The sequence below is a fragment of the Polistes dominula genome, unplaced genomic scaffold (genome assembly GCF_049000335.1).
Source record: "Polistes dominula isolate Pdom_NZ unplaced genomic scaffold, Pdom_raw_medaka contig_20, whole genome shotgun sequence".
Taxonomy (NCBI): Eukaryota; Metazoa; Arthropoda; class Insecta; order Hymenoptera; family Vespidae; genus Polistes; species Polistes dominula.
This window is the reverse complement of record NW_028301147.1, coordinates 8,115,573-8,139,349: the sequence shown is the minus strand read 5'-3', so window position 1 is coordinate 8,139,349 and position 23,777 is coordinate 8,115,573. Positions and strand designations below refer to the sequence as shown.

Sequence of the window (23,777 nt, the reverse complement as noted above, 5' to 3'; positions counted from 1 at the left end):
ATGGAAAGGAAGAAACAAAGAGAGAGAGGCAGAGAATTAAAAAATTTTTTTTACATCTTCCTTTCTATTTATAGGCGGAAGATAATTTCTCAAGATAAAAGAAATATCTCTACTGCGTACCTGAATAGAAAAAGGGAGGATGAGTATTTGTAATAAAAACTTGTTATCGAGCACATATCCAGAATGGGATAACAAAGAACGAGTTTGAATAACGCGCGCAGAGGTATTGACACGTGGAATTTTTTTTCTTTCTCTCTCATTCTCTTTCTCCTTTCTCTCTCTCCTTTCTCTCTCTATAACATTTCTTCTTCTTTTAGAAGAAAAGTACCAGCGCATAAATGTTCTTTCTCTCTCGTCTCAATATTACTCTTTATTTCTGTAGTGCTTCCATTGTTAATAATAGAGACAATTAGAGAGATTGGCACGATAACGATATATCCGATATCGGCAAATAATCTAGATATCGAATAAAAAATAAAGTGGATTCGAAAGAGAAAATAAGAGACTATTTAACAGGAGCACCAGTTATATGGATTTTTGCAAAATATTCGCGATTCGAACTATTCTTTTTTAGTTTTTCGATCTTTCTCTCTCTCTCTCTCTCTATATTATTTTTGGTATATTTTTGTTCCTGTTGACACGAAAGTTCGTTTCTGCAACGAAACGAATGTGCACTCGTAGGTCGAAAGAATATCGTATCTGTTCGCGCGCACTATATGTTAAGCTGACGCGAATCCATTTCAAAACTAACGTACAGTTTTTAAGTTGCAATTATACGCGAGTTTAAACGGAAAGTCTCACAACGGTAAATTAATGCAGTATGAGTGGTTTTGTAGTATACTAAAGGCACTTCTTTAGTCAACAATAATTTATTAACTTGAGTCTTGGTGACTATGTTACAATTGTTCGATGTGGACTGTATAAATGTATAATGTATAACCGACAATGTGTATTACAAGCAAGAATATTTAATGGACAGAACGCTTCTTACATTATTTCACGGGTTTTTATACATAAGTTAGTCACACCCCTTTGGAGAGGGAAGAACCTAAAATGGGACTTATTGGCCAATAGTAGGAGGGTTCACCCACCAAGATCTCCCGACGGAAAATCTTATGTTATTGGAAAAAGGAAGCAATGCATAAAGAAACGTGATATAGAATATCGGATTATTATTTCTTTTTATGGTATCGTACGTGCTTAGATATGAATCAGAAACCTTCAAAGGGCCCGACACTGTATAAAGGGTTTTCATCGCACCATATGTTTCGTTGATCATTGAGATATTTTGGGAATTTATGGCCCTTTGGAATTTCTTAATATTTAGGTAAACAATACCTTATATTTGCTGCCTATCGTATTTTATAATATTTTATTTCATAGGCTTATCGCAGGATCTATTTCACAGAAATTGAATATTATGAAAAATAACAAATATAAAGTTTATCGTCTACAAAAGATTTGTGTGGTACTGAACAGTATCGTATAAAAAAAAAATAAAAAAGGGAAGAAGAGAGAGAAAGAAAGAGAAGAAGGGCAAGGAGGGAGGGAGAGGTAAAAAATTTCTCTCTATTTTGCCTTTCGTTGTATCGATACGAATCGGCGATGCACGATACTGGGATCACACGTGATCGTGCATGTGACTTCTCTCGACTTCGTTTCTCTCGTAAATTGAATTTTTTTATTATCGAGAAAAAACTGCGTTTCCAAAAGAGAAACAAAGAAAGAAAAATTAAAGGAGAGAACGGGAGAGAGAGAGAGAGAGAGAGAGAGAGAAAAGCGCGTCAACAAATTCTCAAGTAATCATGACGTGACGTTTCAGCGTTAAAATTTTTTTCCCGCAATCTCAACCTTTTCTCTCCCTCTCTCTCTCTTTCACACAAATATATATACATTTTTTCCTTTAAATCATTTATTCCTTTATTTTTATTTTCGACATATTTTCATCTTCATGTAAAAAGAAAGTAACGTGACGTTAAAATTATTGACATTCTATTTACAATATTTAAAATCGCTTTCTTTCAATTCGTATTGCTCGTTGTAAATAATTTGGAATATTTTCGAGGAAAGTAATTAGATAGATTTATTAATAATTATTCAATCAAATTTAATAATTCTCTTCATGTTTTGTTTCAACTTGTAAAATTTTATACGTCTCCCTGTACATGGAATAAAATATCAACTATTTTGCAATGAATCACGGAAACAGATGGTTGACGCAAACTGCCAAATATTAGAAAATACAAATGTGTTAGTTGTGTACGGTATCTCTCGTTCTTCTTCTATTCCTGTAACACTATGTCAAGCGCTCACTTTAAAATATAGAAGCGCTTGTCGAATGATATCGACAGATTCTGTTTGTACGCGAGTACGCGCAATGATTTCGTCATTGTTGAAATGGTAAACGCGTCGACGATATATTTTGAACATTTCTGGTACGTCGATTCACGCTATCCGTCATATGGCAGCTCGAATAACATCAACGTATTCCAACGTTACACGATTTTTGATTTCCGTTCCGTTGTATGAGAAGAGAACGAGTCCAGAGTCGAATGTTGAAACTCCACGAATCTACTGGATGTTTTTGAAAAAATCTCACTTCCTCTGTATAACTTGAAAGAGAGTTTAGTCTTTCCAAATTTTCAATCAATGTCGGGGTATCGATATTGTGATTCGTCCTGTAACTTGTGTACCATATTTTGCCCTTAAAATAATATTTTTTAAAAAGGTAAATAAAATTTAGTGCTAACGCATTTATTGTCGTATTTGTTGCAGTTTTAACGTAAAAATAATAGTTTAGTTTGAATTTGTTAATACGTGGCTTTTTTTGAAAGAGAGTGAGATATTATCTTAATATATATAAATTACGTGTCACGTTGTTTGTCCGCAATGGACTCCTAAACTACTGAGTCGATTTTAATAAAATTTTGCACACTGTGTGCAGTTTTATCCAACTTGAAAGATAGGATAGTTTATATCTCAAATTATAATCGCAATATTGTTTTATTGCGAATTATTTGTTTATTAACAAAGAGTCATGATTATCTCTGTTAGCTTAATAAGATTCTAACAGATGGCGGTATAAGGTAATTCGTTGACTTAAAGACGTGTGTATCGGACTGATTATGAGCCACAGCAACGCGTGGCAAGGCACCCCTAGTTGAATTATAAATTCAAACAGCATTTTTCTTAAAACTCGATACGTATAGATAGATACACCATCTGATGATACTCTTTCTCTTTCTTGCTCTCTTACAATTAATCTTAAAGAACGTTTTACGATCTTTAAAACGAAAGGTGATAGCTAGTAATGGCAAAGTCACTTTCCTCGTAGCTACCTACCTACCTACCAAACTATGTATGTATGTATGTATGTATGTATGTATGTATGTAGGACGGGCCCAGCTTGAATTTTACCTTAGTCGCGAAATAAAGTTTTCCTATAGATCGAATTAGCCCGACAAGCGGATTGAAACGAAAGTTCGACCCTTTGTTCGACCGAAAATGCGACGTCGTTGTAACTTTTCTGTTAAATTCGTACAGCGGAACGAGAAGAGAAAGAAAGTAGAATAAATCAGGAAGGTACGCAGTACCTTTTGGATGTATACGTGAAGTTAGTAATAGTAATAATGGTAGTGGTGTTAGTAATAGTAGCTAACAAAGCTATTAGCAAAGTACCTGTTAAGTCGGTATTATGACGTATATAGTAGGACGTATCAATTATGCCTTGCATTTATCGAACGTACATATAGGATTATTAAGTGTATATTCTGAATAGTCTCTATTAACACGTTATCAATTATATAATACACCTACGTATCTTTTTAATAGATATTTTACTACTTTTTGTAAAGAACTAATCGGTAGTAATCAAACAAATACATTAGAAAATAAATATTGTATATAATAAAAGAAGAAAAAAAGTAAATTTATAAGTAGAAAAGTAATGATTGAAAATTGAACATACTAGAATTGGTGTATAATGCACAATGTGTATATACACATGTGGACGTATCGTACACCTTGAAAAGTCCAATTCATCTTCCGGAAATAGCCATTGCAGGAAGATAAAGCTAAAATGGAGTCAGCGGTCGGTCTCAATCAGAATGGCACTATCAGACACTGACGTTTTGCTAATCTCGTCCTGGTAGCTCGAGGAACATGACCTGATACGTATACTCCGTGTACCGATAATTTAGCCCAATTTAGTATTCCAAGCTGGCATAAATAATTACGACGATCGCGGTCAACGTAGTTGGATGGATTATCTCTCTTTCTCTCTTTCTCACTCACTTGCATACATCTCACGTTGGTACATGTATATATATATACATGTATACATAGATACCAAAAGCTTTACGAATCTTCGTTATCACAAGATTAATTAAGAGTAATTCACTAAAGACGGTAGATGCAACACGGTGCCCTCTACATTCAAAAGAACGTCATTGTCTCGTCGACGTTTTCCTGATTTTATCGTGATAATTTTAGAGAGAAAAAAATGTAAAATGAAATATATAAGTGGCGCGATCTTGCAACCATATTCAAGAAAATACTAATCCGTATAAATTAGATGGAAAAAGAACCATGACAGCTCACGATTTTCAACTTTGATCGTTCTCATCGATTTTCCTTTTTCCCATTCTTATTCTTGGTCCTATTGGTAAAGGTGATTTTAAATATTTCATACACATCGACTTTCTTGTTCCAACGCAGATGTTACGTTAAAAGTAAAAAAAAAAGAGAAGAATGGAGTGGTTTTCTAACGTAATAAAACACAGTTTTTTCTTCATAAGAAAAAATGAATTTATAATGGAAAAAATAATTAGTTTTGAACGAGTTAATATTATTTTTTCCTTACAAGCAGTTAAATTTAAAAAAAAAGAAAAATCTAGATAAATAAATGTGAAGTGAGAGAAAGACGAAGAGTGCGAGTGTATGGTGAGCGTGAAAACAATTGATGAATGTGAAAGATGTGTAAGAGTATGCAGCGATATCGGTATAAGTGTGAGTGCACGCAGCGATATCGGTATAAATAAGTGTGAGTGCACGCAGCGATATCGGTATAAGTGTGAGTGGCGCAGCGATATGGATATGAGTGTGAGTGCGCGCAGCGATATGGGTATAAGTGTGAGTGCATGCAGCAGTATGAATATGAGTGTGTCCAGTAAGAAAGAAAAGCGAGCGTGCACCCCGAAGTCTCTCGAATATTCCCGAACCGGAAATCAGGAAAAGGTCTTTTGTTTAATCGGTCGGGAATAGTCTGGAGATTTCGAGAATGATTGACGGAAGTGATTGGGACCATTGGTGAGGTGAATGTGTATATAAGCGCGGCGAAGAATGCGGTCTTCGCCTTCTTGATTCGGTGCGACTATTTGTGAATGAAAGAGTGTAATACGAGTGTACTTAAGATTCTAACTATTGTTACTTACTTTTCTTATCTTTTCTATCTCTTTATTATTATATTAAACATTTGTTCTATTATAATAAATACTTATATTTTAAATTTAAATAAATCTTACATAAATATCATTTTAGTTTCGAATATTGCATCGGGTGATCGCGTTTCGTCGACTGATTATAAATAATGTGACGCGGTTTGTCCATCGAAGCAAACAAGCAAGGACGGATGGAGAATGATGAAATATAAAAATTGTTGAAAAAGTTTTCAAGAATGATAAACCCTTTCTTTGCCGATTGTATACATTTTTTAAGGAGTCCTTTTATTTCTGTTGTTTTCTTTTTAATATTATTCTTTTTGTTTGTTATTTTTTGCTTCGTTTTTTTTAAAAAAGAACGCGTTATTACAATATAAAAACTCTAAAACGTTGACGTTTTGGCATACATCGTTTTGATATACCTCATCCCTATTCTAATTTAGCATCAAATAGAATAATTACTTTGTTCATCTCTTCATCTCATTTATTCAGGAGTGATAAATGTGGAAAAATTATGACTATAATCCGATCACTCGAATCAAAGATAAACCAATTCATATGGACATTGTTTTAATTATTGTAACTATATAAAAGTACTCCGACTAATTAAGAATATTAGCTCGATTATTGGAGAAAACGTTAATTATCTCGAAAGCTAATCTTCTCCTAATTAAAGCTTTAACCTTTCATCTATTTCTCATATAAACACATTTATAAACACTATTTCACTTTCCCTATTTCTACAAAGTTCTCGAACGTAAAACGATTAAGGAAGAAGCATCGAAAGTAAGATGAGAAATAGGGAGGAAGTGAAGGAGAAATTAGGCGCACACGTGTTTGTATGTTACAAAGCTCGTTATAGGTAAGGAGTAGGAATAGATCCAAAGGAGAAGGACGATGTAGCGGAAAGGACCAATCAAAGAGATAACTGGATTCCCATTAAACCGCTTATAACTTAATTAATTTCGCGACGCACGTTAATGTAGCACGCCTAACACACTAGATGGTGTTCTCTGCAAGCGATATTACGTGTAACGTAATTTCCTCGTTAAACATAGTTCAACGTATCGCACGTTCACACGCACATGTAACCAAGTCGCGACCAGTGATCGCGTGTGAATTTTCTCTGCTCTTGTTCGTTCTTCGCTATCTCTCTCTCTCTCTCTCTCTCTCTCTCTCTCTCTCTCTCTTTACAAACCCGTTCGTTCGTTCATTCGTTCATTCGTTCGTACGTTCGTTCGTTCATTCGTTTGTTCGTTCGTTCGTTTATTGTGCCAACGTCACACAATTCGTCGAGAAAAAATGCCATATCTCTGGCGATGTGTTTTCGTGTAGAACGCCATTGCCTCGAGCTGGGCTTCGTATTTATACGGCGTATATCAACGATGAAAAACAGCCTGTAACGTGGTACTCAAACTTTTGGTGTATCGAATTTTGTTTCGAACTCTTGAGAGTTATATATATATTAGCGGTTTAATAATATTTCACAGTTCATCCTATTAGAAACAAGAGTGAAAGAAAGAGAAGGAAAACTCCTTTTCTCACGATATATTATTATTACAGATAAGTTTATTTAGAATTTGAACAAATAAATTCTGATAAAAGTTACTATTCATTATTTACCACCTTTTCTTCTTCTTCTTTTTTGAAATTTTGATTTTATTTGTATTTATGTATTTTTTATTTAAAAACTACCCTAGTAGCACAAAATATTAAAAAATATTGAATACATGTGTATTTAATATTAAAAAGACATTATGTGTGTGAATCTCTTTTTAATATTAAATACACATGTATTCAATATTTTGTGCTACGTATACAAATCTCATCATTTCGGATTCGAACAACGTATCAAGCTCCATTGATACGTCATATCTATAGCAACATTCGCGAGAGTATTGTCCTCCTTATTATTATCTAGTGGAAACACAGATTTTATATATCATGAACCATCCATTATCGTATCCGGGATCTATAAACAACGCCATTCTGGTCCCACAATAACGTAATGAAACCAATTCATGACCATCCACAATAAGAAGGAAGCAAATATTTTGTTGATAGCTTGGCCATAACATTACAAAATTATTTTCGAAATATCTATGTTGATTACCTACATATTTAACGATTTCTTCTCTTTTCCATGGTTCCATTACGTTCCATAGGCGAGAAAAAGAATCGGTTGCTGCCTTTGTTTGGCTTATCGAAGTGGAAGAAAGAAAAGAGACAGATAAAAAAAAAACAAGAAGGAAGTGAAAAGAAAGCCCACTTTGCCATGTAAATTTCGTCGACGGAAATTTCAAGAACTCGCAAAAGACCATTCGTTCCAAAAGCAAGAACCCTCTTCTTTCTCTTTTCTCTTTTTCAACCAACATTTTTTCCTATTTATCCCCTCTTTCTGCTTTCTCTTTCTCTCTTTTCCTCCTTCCTCTTTTACTACAGAATAAGCACTTAAGAAACTTTCGATCGCCGTGTAAAAGCTGCTGCATTTACTTGTCCCTTTATTCTGGACTAAGAAACTATTACTAATTATTTCATTTTTTGTTCCTTCTTATCATTCCTTTTAAGTATATATTTGCGTTAAATATTATAACCATTATTATGAAAATTTGTGAAAATATTTTATGAAGAAGATTAATAAATTATCTATTAGAAAAATTTGTCACGTTTCGATATACGTATATATTTATTTAAAGTGATATATGAATACAAATAAACCTTGTTTCGAATATATTTTTTGCTATTGTCTATGAAGATTCATATCCTTTTTTTTTCTGTTGATTGAGATCAAATTATAGTCTCGTGATATATATATATATATTAGGGTGGGTCAAAAAAATGACTTTTTTTTTTTCAAGTGCCACGGAAAAATGGGTTGCTAGACACCTTAAAACTATTCTCACCAAATATGAGCTCTTAATTTTAATAGGAAGATCCTCCGCATTGCAGTTTTTTATTTTTTTTTTTTTTTTTTTTCAGTCTAATAGATTAAAATTCATACCTCATTATTTATTGATTGTACAGAAAAATGTTCAAGACGAATTTTGTAGGAAATTTAATGTTCTACAAAAAAGGTATCTTATATTTTTTCCGTAAACCTCACCATTTGAATGATATTGAAGATTTAAATTTGATGATTTTTAGATAAATTTCATTTTTGTTTATGAATTTTATAACTCGACAATAGATGACTATTCAAAAGTGTACAATAAAAATTTTTGTAGGAAATTAACTGCTCTATAAAAATGGTGTCTTATGTTTTGGCGATTAAATTAAGCGTTCAAAAGATATTCAGAGACAGAAATCAGTACACATGAAAGTTTGATGATTTTAGGATCTTCCTATTGAAATGAAGAGCTCATATTTGGTAAAAATTTTTTTAAGGTGTCTAGCAACTCATTTTTCCGTGGCACTTGTAAAAAAAAAAAATAATAAATTTTTTTAACTCACCCTAATATATATATTCATTATATATTCATTATATTTATATTATTTATATTAATTTCATTATATGATATATATATATATATATATATATATATATATATATATATATATATATATATATATATATATATTAAGCAAACAGAAGTTACTGTCGAGCAAGCAACAAGCAACGATTTTGAATCTCTCGAAACGTTGCTTGTTGCTAGAATTTTACTGGTTAATTGGAATCGAGTCACAACTTCGTTTTTTATGTCATCGTTCTCTCCTGAGACGCGTGCAACGCACACAGTTTACTATCTCTATCTCTCTCACTCTCACTCTCCCTCTCTCTCTCTCTCTCTCTCTTTTTCTATCTATTTGTCTGTCTACGTTTATATATTTATATATATTCTCTAAAATCGACCCATCTACTCGCATTCCCATTTACATCAACATTCCTCTCCTCGTAGATGGGTTAGAATTTCGACGTAATTCTCATATCGACGAGAATACCACCTATCTCTTTCGAAGTTTATTTTATGATCAGAAGAGAAATGCCAACTACAGTGGGTATAATATAATTTACAGAATATACTTCCAACGCATACTTTTTAAGATGGATATTAAGAACATCAAAACAATAAGAAAACGTTTTATCTTCGCAAATAATTGTACATTTTGGTTTATTTTTCTTATTTCAAAACTGATAAGAATCGACAATACTTTAACGTATTAAACAGATAACCAGAGATAATTTTAACGATAATAATTATTATAGAAAAGTAATGATATATAATTGCTACGTTACCAGTGAAGTTTTTACATTAATTTTCGGAACGTTAGAAATTATCTGCTAGTAAGTACATAAAATACAAATAACATACGTGCGACACCAAAGAGTGAATCAAACCTCCTTCCACTATTGCAAACCCTTTCCCCACTCCTCCAAATTCTCTTTCTCTTAACTACTAATAGTAGCACCTTTACCATCACCACCACTACTACTACTATCAGATGCAAACTGCGGCAATTATCCGAACCGCAGCTGCGCAGAAACTTTCCGTAACAGATCGCCCGGCGATTAATAACCTATATTAATTAGGACAAAACGTGGGTGTACGAATCGGAAAATCCGTCGCTGCACCATGTTGGCTCCTCGACCGCTAATTATTCTACGCCTGCCGTTAGAACCTCCGTTTTGTTTTAAACGATCGGAACCATCTCGTAACATACCATACATTACCTTACGTATTCTATGTATGATACTTCACACTAATTCTAAGTCGAAACGTAAACTTTCTTGTTGAACGGATCTAATCGACGAGGAAACATAAATCTAAAATGACCAGTAGAACGAGGAAGTAATTTCTCGTCCACTTTTTCGTCCTTCAAATGTTATCACATAGATCGATCGATCGATCGATATTTCAACACTAGACACATCCACACACACACATGCACATACAAATAGAACAAATGAGTAACTTTTTTAATGATGCTTAAGTAAACTTTGTTAACACGTATGTTTTTCTTTAATCCCTTAAGAAGCGAAGGTGTGTATATGTGTATATGTTTATACATAGTTCGTAAAAAGTAACAGAAATAAGTCGTTTTCTGTATTTATTCTAACAATACACACAGACATACCTATACATTACATCGAATACATGCATAAATATCTACAATGTTCATTTGGTTTAACAGGCGACGTCAACGTAAACAGAAACTCGACCGATAGTACGGTAGGCACCGAGGTCAACCGTTGCTCGCTGTTATATATTTAGAGCAAACGATAAACGTTGATTATTATCTCACGAGAAGCGCGTGCGTCGATATGAAACATCGATCCACGGAACCGTCAAATCAAATTAACATTCCACGTTTATAGTCCCGATTAGATATACGTTAACCATGAGATAATATCGACTAATCCCAACAATTTTGTTCAACTAATTTCTATTTACCTACATAATTATATATTATGGGCGTATGTATATAATCAGAAATATTTCATTTCTGAAAATCTATATGTATTCACTTAGAAATAATCATTTTTATCATCATATATAATAAACATTTTTAACCAAATATTCGTTAAGGATAATAATACAGATAAGGATAATAATACAGACCATTCGTAGTACTCGGATGTTACATACTCACTTTCACCAACCAACTCTAACAGACTCTCTAATAGATAAACTGTCGCTGACTATCTGAGCATTAAGCATCGAGGCCCATTATGTATCTCATATGGCATCTTCATTACGTATTTCTTATGACTGAAATTCACTTTGATATTGGGATCTCTAGAACTTGAATACGCTATCTGATGGCTAAATTCAAAATTAGTGTATATGTGCCGAATTGCTGACAGCTGATTTCAACTACACGATATTTATATAAAAATATTTACATACATTTTTAATTTTATGACTTGCTTATTTATTATTGAAAGTAAAATTAAAAATAATACTAGTATCGGTAAACTAAAAAGTTGTTGCAAAGAATTTTTTTTGTTATGGAGTTGCCAGCAAGAAAAAATAAAAGTAAAGTGTATTGTTGTGTATTTGGTTGTATAAAAAAAGCTTGTCGTGATGAAAAAATTAGATTTTTTCATTTTCCACCTCATAAAAAACAATTTAACAAATGAACAAATTTGGTGATAAAGAAATGACTGATAGACATATAACTTGGGTATGAGCGCTAAAATTGGAAAAAGTATAACTTCCAGTATGAGAGTCTATTCCCTCTATTTTATTAAAGATGATTTTTTACCTTCACGTAAGTATTTTCAACAATTATTTTTTCTGGTTATTATAAATTGGTAAATTGATAAATTTACTCATGCTTCCATTGTTTTTGTGTGTTGTTATAGCTATTGATTCAACTCGATCTCATTTAAAAAAAATAAGTATTCCTAGTCAAAATCTTCTTTTAGGATCATCCAAAGAATGTGCTTGTCCTGTAGATCAAATAGATTCTCGAGAAGAAAGAATACGTAGAAGATCAATTAAAAAAAGAATTAGTGACAGTTAATGATATTGAAAAATTGAATCTAAATGAAAAAAAAAAGGGAAGAAGAAGAAAGATCAAGAGGAAGAAGAAAAAGAAGGTGATGAACATGATGAAGGAGAAAAAGTTGACGATGAAAAGAAAAAGAAATTGGTAATAACTTAAATTGTAATGAAACTCAGACAATATCAATTTCTACTAAAAAAAATGCATTATTCTTAAAAGAATGTAAAAGTATAGGGATACAAGTTCAAAGTAACTTAATGATCCTAAAATTCTTCTCTTTAATTGCATCAAAAGAAGAATTAAATACACTGACTAGTATTTCTACTTTTGAAGTATTGAATTTACTGGAAAAATTAGTCGTAACCGTACGACCAAAACACAAAATATCTTCAAGATTTGACTTGTGAGAAATGATTTTGATAACTTATATGAAGCTAAAGCAGAATTTATCTTACGCTGTATTAGCAATTTTATTTAAATGCTCTAAAGATACCTGTAAAGATATTATTTAATTTAATTACAAAAAAATGATAATTTTATAAACGTTCTCTATTTTGTTTATATACGTAATGCATAGTAACCTACAAAGGCTAGTTCATATTTTTGCCGCAAGGGTAAGCCACGCCCCTGCCAGAGATCCCAATACGAGTGCTTTGAATTACGAGCACATTTCTAGAACGAATTATGCTTACAAACTGAAGTTCCAAGGCTTAAATAATAAAAATTCGCAATATGTTATTGTTATTTCTTTGGAAAGTCATATAAACAACATTCAATGAAAGAACTTTCATAGAGGACAATAAGTTAGTTTACTGTTGAATTTTGAAGAGGATGGTACGTCGAACTTATACTCTGTACTTTTAGAATACAATATTCATTTCCTTCGATTAATTATCAATCATTTAAGGTATACCGATCACTTTAATGTTCTTTACTAATATCTTGAATTATTTAAACTAAAATATATTTGTTTTAAAGTTCTGTGTGATGACATTGAGTTAAATATTTTCATCTAATAAAATATTAGATCTAAATTGTTTAATATTTCAGGTATATTAATAGATATGTTATTTTTAGACAAATCTACTTGGTATTATTTTTACTTTAATAGGTATTGAACTATTAAAGTAAATTCTCTAAAACTCTAATACTTAAAAAATATTTAAATAACAGTAAAAGCAAAGAATGACCAATTATTAACATAAAAAAAAAAAACGGATATTTTCCCTGTTATACCAACTCGTAAAATTTGAAGAGCATTTTCTGTAAAAAAATACTTTCCTACTTCGAACGTACATTTCTTTTTGTTTTTCTTCCTTTTTTTTAAACAAACATCCTTCTACTTTTTGTGTGTTTGTTTTATTTAACAATTTTCTTTTCTTTACAGAGTCGACGAGGATGGTTCATGGGACAAAATGAAAGAAATCGTGACATCGACAAACGCAACATTTTACACTATCGAAAATCTAACACCGTTTACGGTCTATAGCTTTCGGGTGGCAGCAGTAAACGCAATGGGCCGCAGCAAGCCGAGTCAAGCATCCTACTACATTATCACCTTGAGAGAGAGTACGTCTTTTTGTTCGATCATAATTGCTTTTCCGTTCTTTATTAAAGAATTTCTTAGCTCTCGTTAGAACCTCTTTATTTTTTTTTCTTTAGTTTTCTTTCTTTCTTTCTTGAATCGTTGATTAAACGTTTTCATCGTCTGCAAATGACAAATAAAACAAAAAAATAAAAATAAAAAGAAAGATAGAGAGAGAGAAAGGAAGAGAGAGAGAGAGAGAGAGAGAGATGGTAGTACCAAAAACGAACTTCATATTACAGAGACTGTGAGCAGGTGCGCAATGACTCCGCAAATCCTCCCTCGCAGACGGATTAAATGACTCACGCTCTTCGGTCATTAGTAGCGTAAAGTAAACGGGTTTGCGCCTGGAGAAACGTGAGAATAAAGAAAAAAAAAGAGAGAGAGCGAGAGAGAGAGAGATAGAAGGAAAGTGGCGAAGGGCGAGGAAGAGAGGAAAAGTAAAAGAAGAATAAGAAGAAGAAGGTTAAAAGTAGTTAGTCTGGTCGGTCCTTCACGTGTGCGCGCATGCGCAAGCCAGGTTGTTGGCAGGGCCCGTGACTAAAGAGGCACTAATTGCAGTGAGACGCGAGAGTGGTGTGTGCACTTTCTTTCTCACTTGTTCTCATATATCTTAACGTTTTTAACCTTTATTCTCTCTTTCTCTCTCTTCTCTTTCTTTCTCATTTTTCTGTTCTTTCTTTCTTTATTTTTCCACTTGACGTTACAGTCTCGCACCCCCACGAGAGATGGGATGAGCAGAAAAGGGAAAGAGAGAAAATAGGTTGAGCCGTCGTACGCGCGAGCCCTATAAATTCTGTAAACGCAGGCAGGATTCAACGACATCCACCTGCATATTTCGTTCGTTCGTTCGTTCGTTCGTTCGTTCGTTCGTTCGTTCGTTCGTTCGTTCGTTCATTCGTTCATCGTTCCTATGGCTGACAAAGTTTGCCAGTGCTTTGGGTGCTTCTGTAACGTACGTGAGCACAACCATTCTTCCCTTCGTCCTTCTCCTCCTGCTCCCCCTCGTCCACCTCTCTCGTTCGACCTAAATTCCTTGTGTACCGATCGTGGGTTAGGACAATTAGCGGCTTGGTCGTGCACGAAGAGGCAATTCTGCGCGACTGGAATTAGATGAAGAGGAGGAAGTTGAGGAGGAGAAGAATTTCGAAAAGAGCTTGAAGAAAGAAGACAACGTTGAGGAAGCTCGGCCGAGATTTATCGTTCGATCGAGTATACCTCGTTGTTTTTAATTAATGTTCACGATGGCCCTTTCTCTTTAGTACGAAGATTCGCGCCCTTTTAATACTTATGTTAGCCCCCCTCCCATCTTCCCTTCGTTCTACATCGTGTACTACAGTATTACATTTGGAAAGAAAGGAAATGAAAGAGAAAAACGAGGAGAGATACTCGAGGAATCCAAGGAATTTAATTACGTTTATTTATTACTTTCGCATTCGATCTTTCTTCTTTTCTTTTACAGTTTTTTTTTTACTTCTTCTTCTTTCTTTCTTTCTTTCTTTTTTATTTTCCATTATATCTTTTGTTTTAAATATTCTAATACTCTCGAGGCTTTTCTCGGTGGTTAGTGATAAATTGGAATGTCTCCTTTTTTTTAGTTTCTTCTTTTGTTTCTTCCCTTTTGATGTTCAACGAAGTGATTTTTTATTGAAAAACTCTATGCTCGAGAAAAATATAAGAAAACGCGAATTTCATCTTTTTATATCTTTTTCTCATACGTGCCATCTCTTTCTCTCTCTCCCTTTTTTTCTCTTGCGATCTTTTTCGAGGGTAACACAGAAGAAGCGTAATTTCCGTTTTATCGCTGTAACGACGCGCCATCCGTTCCAGCCTGATCGCAAGAAGAAATGAAAGCTTGCAAGAAGTTTGGCGTAGATCCATACAACTCAGCTTAGAAATGAGCTGAGAATGAACGGCGACAAAGGACAAATACAAAGACGATAACAACAACGAAAACGTCTATTACCTCTTGACGACGTGTTTCGTTTGGTTTAAACGAAATAAAAAAAAAAACAAAAAAAGATAAGTCACACATGTTCAACAAATAAATACTCAAACGTTTCATCTTGAAATCAGAAAAAAAACTAATAATTCTTATCTATCCTTTTGAATATCTATCTTATTAATTATCAGTTATTCTCTCTGATCGATAATAACTCGAGCGTTATGTACATACGTTTTATTTTCCTTTCGTTAATGGGGCTAACTAGGAGTAATAAAAAAAATAAAGAAAGCACGCAGAATAATCATGTTCGTCTATCGGACATTGGCATCGTGTTATCCAGAAGCGACGAAGCGGAAAACGCTGGACGAGGATTTAATGTGTACTTATTCGTACAGGATTGGATTTAATATATAGCATTCTCTCGTTTATCTAAAGAAAAAATATATCAATAGAAGGTGCGATATTCTACAGCTCTTTTTATGCTGCAATGATTTCCTCGATTTTCACACACTTTTTCGTTCGACTAATGCATACTTTATAAAAGATCAAACAAAAAATAATAAAGAAAGAAAGGAATAGAAGGATAGAGAAAAGTGTGGTTGTATGTATGTGTGTATATGTGTATGAAAGAAAGAGACGTCGAATCACCGGATAAAGCATTATGCGAGGCACGATATTCTCGCTCGCTCTCGTCACATTTTGACGACACTTTTGATGACACTGTAAATCTAGGGGACGTGCACGTGGCTAACGTAATAGTCGCTCTAAACTCACAATCAGGGCTCGTTTTTAGCGTTTCTGGCGAATTGGGACGCGGAAATGCAGCCGACCCCGTGCATTGTCGAATACGAGGGAATGTAGAATCAGAGCTATTAAACGAGAACGAACGCTAGTACGCATACGTGCGAGCTATCGAGGATGCGTGTACGATGTGATGCTGCTACTGGTGGTGCACATGAGAGAAGGGAAAAGGGAATGGTGTAGAGGGATTGGAGGAGATAGGACAGGATGAGGAGGAGGAGGAAGAGGAGGAGGAGGAGGAGGAGGAGGAGGAGGAGGAGGAGGAGGAGGCAAGGGGTATGGACATGAACGTGTACGTGAGAGCGTGTACATTGTGCGGTAGGTTCATTATGGTACCACGTGAGACGAGAATAATTATCTAGTTATCGAGACTGACCCGCATTGGCGAACAAATGCCCTCGTATCGTCCTGGAATTGCGTGTACTTGTGTCAATAACTAATTTGAATACCACCCCGACGACTGTCATCCGAAATGTGTCGTCTATATGTGAAAAAGCCAGTTCATTCCCTTTCCGTTCCTCTCTCTCTCTCTCTCTCTCTCTCTCTCTCTCTCTCCCTCTATCTATCTATCTATCTATTTATCTATCTATCTTTGTATTTCTCTTTATCATTTGTATAAACTCAAACAGATCGATTTGCTATTAACCGATCGAGAATCATAAGAAAGTTATTTCGTTAGTAATAAGACAAAGTTAGAGAATCATTTACAATTATACTACTATTATTGTTCATATGTATAGGTTGATAAACAATTAGAATAATTATCGACAGTTATAGATATGTTTGTAATAATCGTAGAATATTCATTTATTCCTCTCTCATTAATACATAATATGGGGAAATTATTCAATAAAGTGTGTGAGAGGGAGAGAGAGAGAGACAAGGAGAGAGTGAGAAAGAGATATACATAATTGAGCCATTTGTAAATTTTCCATACGCTCATAATAATCGAAGGAATAACATGAGTTTATTTGATATTCGGTTATCTTGTTTCGTAGATAGCTAACTAGCATAAATCCAATAAATTCATCGGGTTGAAATAGGATGAAGCTTAAAAGCATATTATTTTGATTACTAGATCGAAGTAAGGCTTCAATGAATAAACCGAGTATAACGAAGATGTTTGTTAGTAAATGTCAATACTGTTGTTACTATAATATATATGCTACTGCTCTTTGTTTAACGTTTAAATAGTTTGGAACTATGATATACACGCGAATCTCTCTCTCTCTCTCTTTCTCTCGCTCTCTCTCTCTCTCTCTCTCTCTCCGTTACATTCATCTTGTGAACATAGATACAATATCTATTACCTAAACGTTCTCTTGCTGAGCATTTGCCGTTAGTTATCAAAATGTCACACCCGAAGAAACGTATCTCTGAGTGAAATCGAACATAGAAATAGGGCAACATTTCCGTTATTTTTCTAGACATGCTTATAAAGTAGATTGGTGATCGTCGACGTTGCGAGGATCGAAATGAAAACGATATTCGTAGGTGTCGATTAGCTTACAAAGCAATGCGTCAATATTGACAACACGCGTAAAATCCGTTCGTATAGTTTCTACATCAAATTCGATCTCGTTCATCTAATTCAGTTTCGAATCAGCTTTGGTTGCAAAGCTACGAGAGAAAGTAGAGGTTTAAAGCATATCACAGTACAACAATGAAAGAGAAAGAAAGATATATAGCGAGATTGGGTCCATACCAAAATATATGTATATATTTATTTGTGTATTTGTGTGTGTGTGTGTATTTCTGTATGTATCAGTATACTACATATACCTATACATATATACGTGTGAGTAGTGCGTTGTACAGGACGACGGGAATTCACGATAGCTTAAATGAAAGCCCACGCTCCCGGATCAATAGGGCACCAACGAAACTTCTCCTACCACTTTGCTCCAGCTTCGATACGCGTATATCGCTTCTCGTTCTCGTTTACGGACCTCGTTCGGCTGTCCACCATAAATATATAGCGCAACCGAGCCACCAATTAGCCATCGGCCCACCCGTCGACGTGGCATTCGAGTAAAAGTTCCCTCTCGTCCTTTTGGAAAAGCACCGTTAGAAAATTAGAAGCGTTCTAACACACTATAGGTATCTACTTTCCTCCATATATATATATATTAGTTGGTAATTTCTGATACCCAAAAGAGAGAATCCATGATCGTCTTACTGATTTTTATAAAAGAATATCTCCGATAACGTTATTATTATTTTTGGCAAGGATAAAAGAATTTTGATTGTTTTATCGAGAAAAAAATTTAATAAAGCATCAACCATTTTTACAAAAAAATTTAATACGTCGAAAGTTCTTATTAATAAGCTTCACGATTCGAAATTATTTTTTAAAAAGTCCAAATGATTTTAAATGGTTAATCATTTTACCTTTTTACTAATTAAAAGAAATTACCAAATAAAAATGGTTTATCATTTTTTTTTAATGCCGTCATTTAATAAGATTTATTTTGAATATTTCTCACTATTCGCGATAATAAGGTACTCAAGGTAAAATATGAATTGGCTATTTGTAAAATACTGTTGTGTTTCTAAAAAAGAAAGAAAACAAAGACACGATATTATTACATAACAATTATTACATTTTACATAACATCCCGGAAAATTGTCGCCGACTTTTATTCGTTACATTTATGTTTTAAGCTTGACGATTCGAGAAACACGTAGGAAGCAATACCCTCCGCCCCCCCCCTCTCAACTCTTATTCTCGGTCATTTTAAAAGCATCGTCATGCTTTGTAGAAAATCGGTACTCCGATAATTTATCACGGAAGCATAAAACCCAACGCCACTACCGTCATAAACTCACCGCCGAGGTAATAATAAGTTAACGCAGATTAAGCGTCGGTAAAAAATGTAGCTCACATTTATCGCTGAGCTAAATTACTCGGCGAAGTGGCGAGCGGAAATCGCCTAAAAGACTTATCACTTTCTACTTATCGCGCAAACACCTGACCCATGCTAATGTCGCATATGAACCCGTCATAATTTGGTCTCATCCGCTGGTTATTTATTCCTTAATCCGTAACTGTAACCATGGAATGCACTTACCATTTTTCATTTATTTCGTTACTTTTTTCTTTTACTTTTATATATAATTAAAGCAGCGAAGAAAGTAAAATGAATCTTCTGATATGTATGCGATATTAAAGAAAATTATAATCTAATTCGTTATAAAATTTCTTTTCTTTTTTTTTTAAGTTTGAAAGTATGAACCGTAAAAAAGTACAACTTTATTTTATTTCGTGTTAAGATTATCCATGAAGTTTTAATAATAAAATTGTGGAAAGAAAGATAAAACAACGTATCATGAAATACTTCTTAATAACAAACCACAAAACAGACACAGAAGAGTGGAAAATTTTGTTAAATTTGAGACGCGTGTGTCTACACAAGTCTAATTGTTTCTCTTTTCCTGAACATTACCTTTTGTACGTCTCATTAAGAACTCACGTCAATTTGGATACCACACATTTCCGTTCAGCATAGACAACACGTAACTCGATACCATTTTCGCTTGGTCAACTTTGCTTTCACTTTATCTCTATCTCTCTCTCTCTCTCTCTCATGACAATCTCTCGCACAATTAACAGTTTACTCGTGGACATTAAGCCTCGGCCGGTGGGTTAGTTGTTTCACATCAGTTCCGGCCACAGTGACGTACGGCGAGCATTAAATGTCTTGAAATTATTTCTCCGACAATTTCTCATCTGCCATAGCGTTGGTGATGGTCGCGAATATCCATACACACTCAAACACATATATATATATATATATATATATATATATATATATATATATATGTATATATAGTATATTATACATATATAGAATGAGAGTTGTTAGTCAACTCGTATGTAGATTTCGCATGGAAGAGTGTAAGTGATTCATGTTATATATATATATAGTCTCTCTTGCCCTTTCCCACGTGTGTGGAAAGGACGGAGAGTTTCAAAAGTGATGCAGACGCTAATTATTTCGAACAGCCCCCGAGTTCTGACAGGAACAACGAGCTTTCTGCTTTCGTTCTCGGCGAAAAGGGACCACGAAACACATTATCCTGGCAAGAGAATTATTACGCAGGTGTTTTTCACTCTCCTCCTTCTACATGAAAACCTTGTCTCTCCTTCCCAGCACCAAAGATTCCCTCTCTCAACGGAATTTAATCGGCTTAATTGCAAGATTTCATTCTATGAGAATTCATTGGAAATAAAATTTATCGTACGATCTTTTAAATTAAGGGGAAACAAAAAATGAGTCTGGTACTAAGGATTTATGATTAATTTTCTTGTAGTAATTTACGAGGAAGTTATGAAAAAAAAAAGAAAAAAGTAAAAAGGAATTTGTCGTAAATTTTTCTTTTTTTCTTTTTTTCTTATTACATTTTAATGAGTAACTACTTTGCGAGAACAAAAGTGTTAATTAAGAAAAATTTTGTTCTAGTTTGTACAACACATTTGGTGCTAACGTCCGTGTAAAATGTTCACAAAATACTTACTTCTTAAAAGTTGGCGATATTGCGAAAAGATTTCTCTACAGTACGTTCGTATATATATACGAACGTAAACGTACACCAGTTGGCCCAAAGAAAAGGGAGCTGTTGCGATAAAAGGGAGGGAAGCTACAAACGTTGTGACCATTAAACTTCCATTTGCAACGATGAAACTAGCTCGAGTGTTCCAGGCAGTAAATTTATAAAAAGATTCCTTGGTAAAACTTAGAATCCGATTGAGATTCTTGCGGATGGTCGACCGTGGAAAATTTCAAAATGCAGACTTCCAATGAGCGTGGCCTCCATCCTCTAAGAAGTTTTAATGTACCCAGGAATATTTCCATAAATTTTCTTATACGATAAAGCGCCGAAACGATTACGTACTACATACATATATATGTATATTATATATATACAAATAAACGAACATATATATATGAAGCACAAGTTTGAAAATAGCGCCTTCTGTTTTTAGTTCCCGAAGGTAAACCCCTTATCACCAGCGCGTACAACACATCGGCGACGTCTATATATTTGGCATGGAAACCACCTAGTCGTGAGACCATACACGGAGAATTTCTTGGATATCGAATTGGATATAGACCACGAGACAAAACGAATATGGAAATGAAAGACATCTACATACGGGATCCCGCAGTAGACGTAAGTTGGAAAACAATATATAACATTGACATACTTTTCAAATCAATTTTATTCTCAAATGAAACTTCCTCTTTTGAATATATATATACATGATTTATTCTAATGTTTTCCAGAATCACAGTATTCACAATTTAGAAACATACACGCAATACCTTGTTTCTCTCCAAGTTTTTAATCCAGAAGGCCATGGACCTGCCACAACAGTTTCAGTGATGACCGACGAAGGAGGTAAGTCTAACAAAAATTCTCTTACTACTTCTGGTATTTACGATTCTCGTATATCGACTGAAGCGAACAGTCGATAAAATAGATTTCTTTTCCTATATTTTTTTTACTCGATTGTCGATAAGTAAGATTTCAATATTATTTACACCTGTTAAAGAAAGTTTCTACATTTAAATCACGTATCATTGATAATTTCAATTTATCGATTGAGTATTTCTAACAAAATTTAGAACTTCACTAAAAGAAAATAATAATTCTCTGAGATTTGGTAAAGCGGCTTGATATCGATTAAAGTAATTGATAAAATAGCAATGATTAATTTAAGTGATATAAATAGAAGATGAAGTAAAAATAGAAAGAAATGTTTTGATTTTCATAAAATAATATACATTGCAAATCAAAATGAAATGTATCAACCGTGATATCCTCTTCGACAAGATATGAAAACTATTTTTACAATTTCGGAAATATTTTTATAACAAATACACCCAGATATATTTTCAATTAAATAAACATCAAATGATCGTGGCTCCAAAATAGAAGACTACAATCCTGGACTTCCTCGCGTAACTTCTACTTCTCACCCCTCTTTCCGTGGTTCCCTGGAGAGCCGTCATTGGTTGAATTCACTATTGGCAAATTCACCTACTTATAACACGCTTGGAGGCAATACATGCGATGTTCGAAAAGAAGAGTTAGGAACGTGCGGAATGAAGAATTATTTTCTTTTACTCGAAGGTGCGATCGAAGAAAGAGATAATTTGATCCTAAACGGACTTTAGTAAGGTTTCTTTCGTATTCAAACAGGACGAACAGTTGGCAGTCCTTCGTATTTTTGGAACAAAGAACAAGCATGGCTTCTGACTAAAAAGAATTCGAAAAGAATTCTTGTAACTATTATTGTGGTGATTTCAATGTTTCTAAGGATGATTGTTGCTTCGTTATTTTCAGAAAAAAATAATAAATTATATAATACGTATACATTTGAAAAAGAATGAAAAAAATAAACGAAGTTGAATTTCGAATCGAAGCGAAGGAAAAGAACGATAAAACGTCACCTGGCACTAAAAATGTATAAGTACGTTACTGTCGGGCCATCGGCAGCAGGTTTTCAGCTGCTCTCGGGTTCTTTGGTGAGCACTCGTCATTCTACGTTGGCGTTCGTACTCGTGAGAAGGCACGCTCGGATAGCCATGATCGTGCGTACATTGTCACGTGCCCTGTTCTTTAGAAGATGAAAAAAAATAGGAAGATAATATCATTGATTCATTGAAAGAATCGAAGACATCAATTAAATAATTATTTCCATTTAGTGTGATTCATCTTAAAGAATGAAAGAAACAGTAAATAAGTAAATGTAAGAAAGCATGTAACAAAGGATCAGTTTAAAGAGTGAGAGAGAGAAAGAGAGAAAGAAAGACATACGAAAAGGGAGAGAGAGAGAGAGAGAATAAGGGAATAAGGGTAGGGGTAGGGGAGGGTTCTAGCTGTGTGCACGTCGTTTCGGTCGGCACTGCAGCCGCGCCTCCGAGTTTCACGATCGATTTTCCACGATTTTTCACTTTGTCTCTCGTGTTGTTCTCCTCGCTCGTTCACGAGGAAGAGTCTCGTCGCGGTGTTTGTTCGTGGCCGAACGTGACGCTAAACGACGACGCCCGCTCTTCTTTCCTTCCAAAAATCAAAAAAAAAGAAAAGAAGGAGAGAGAGAGAGAAAAAAACATAGTAGGAAATAGATAGAAAGAGAGAAGGATAGATGGATAGATAAATAGCTAGATAAATAGATATATAGATATATAGATAGATAGATAGATAAATAGATAGATAAATAGTTGAAGAAGAAGGAAAAGTAAAAGGAAAGAAGACAAAATATAAACGTAAGAATAGTGTTTTTCGTTCGACGAGTGAGATAGGTGATGTGATTCTCTTGATAATAAAGAGAAAGAGAGAGAGAGAGAGAGGAAGAGAAAGATAGGGAGAGAAAGGGTAAGAGCGTGGACGGAGTTAAGAGGTGTGTGCTTGCTTGTCGCGTCGTTGCGTGCATGCGTGCATGAGTGAGGAGCAGTGTGCTCGTGAACGCCGAGCGAGCGCGAGCTCTTAGCTCGAGCGTATTTCTCGTTTCCTTTGTCATCACATCTATTTCTACTTATTGTTATTATAATTC

The 23,777-nt window shown here is 34.2% G+C and overlaps 1 protein-coding gene across 10 annotated transcripts in view; it reads left to right on the top strand.

Moving 5' to 3' along the window:
* The window catches only part of LOC107074147 (Protein tyrosine phosphatase 99A), a 431,245-nt gene that overhangs the window by 386,344 nt on the left and 21,124 nt on the right, over positions 1 to 23,777 (top strand). For 7 of the 10 annotated variants that reach the window (XM_089177244.1, XM_089177243.1, XM_089177245.1 and 4 more), the window contains 3 exons: positions 13,273 to 13,454; positions 21,204 to 21,391; positions 21,505 to 21,619. In XM_089177244.1, coding sequence (XP_089033370.1) covers positions 13,273 to 13,454; positions 21,204 to 21,391; positions 21,505 to 21,619 — 485 coding nt within the window. Of the gene's footprint in view, positions 1 to 13,272; positions 13,455 to 21,203; positions 21,392 to 21,504; positions 21,620 to 23,128; positions 23,600 to 23,630; positions 23,765 to 23,777 lie in introns of those variants that run through there. The other 3 variants (XM_089177251.1, XM_089177250.1, XM_089177249.1) reach the window with 3 other exon arrangements.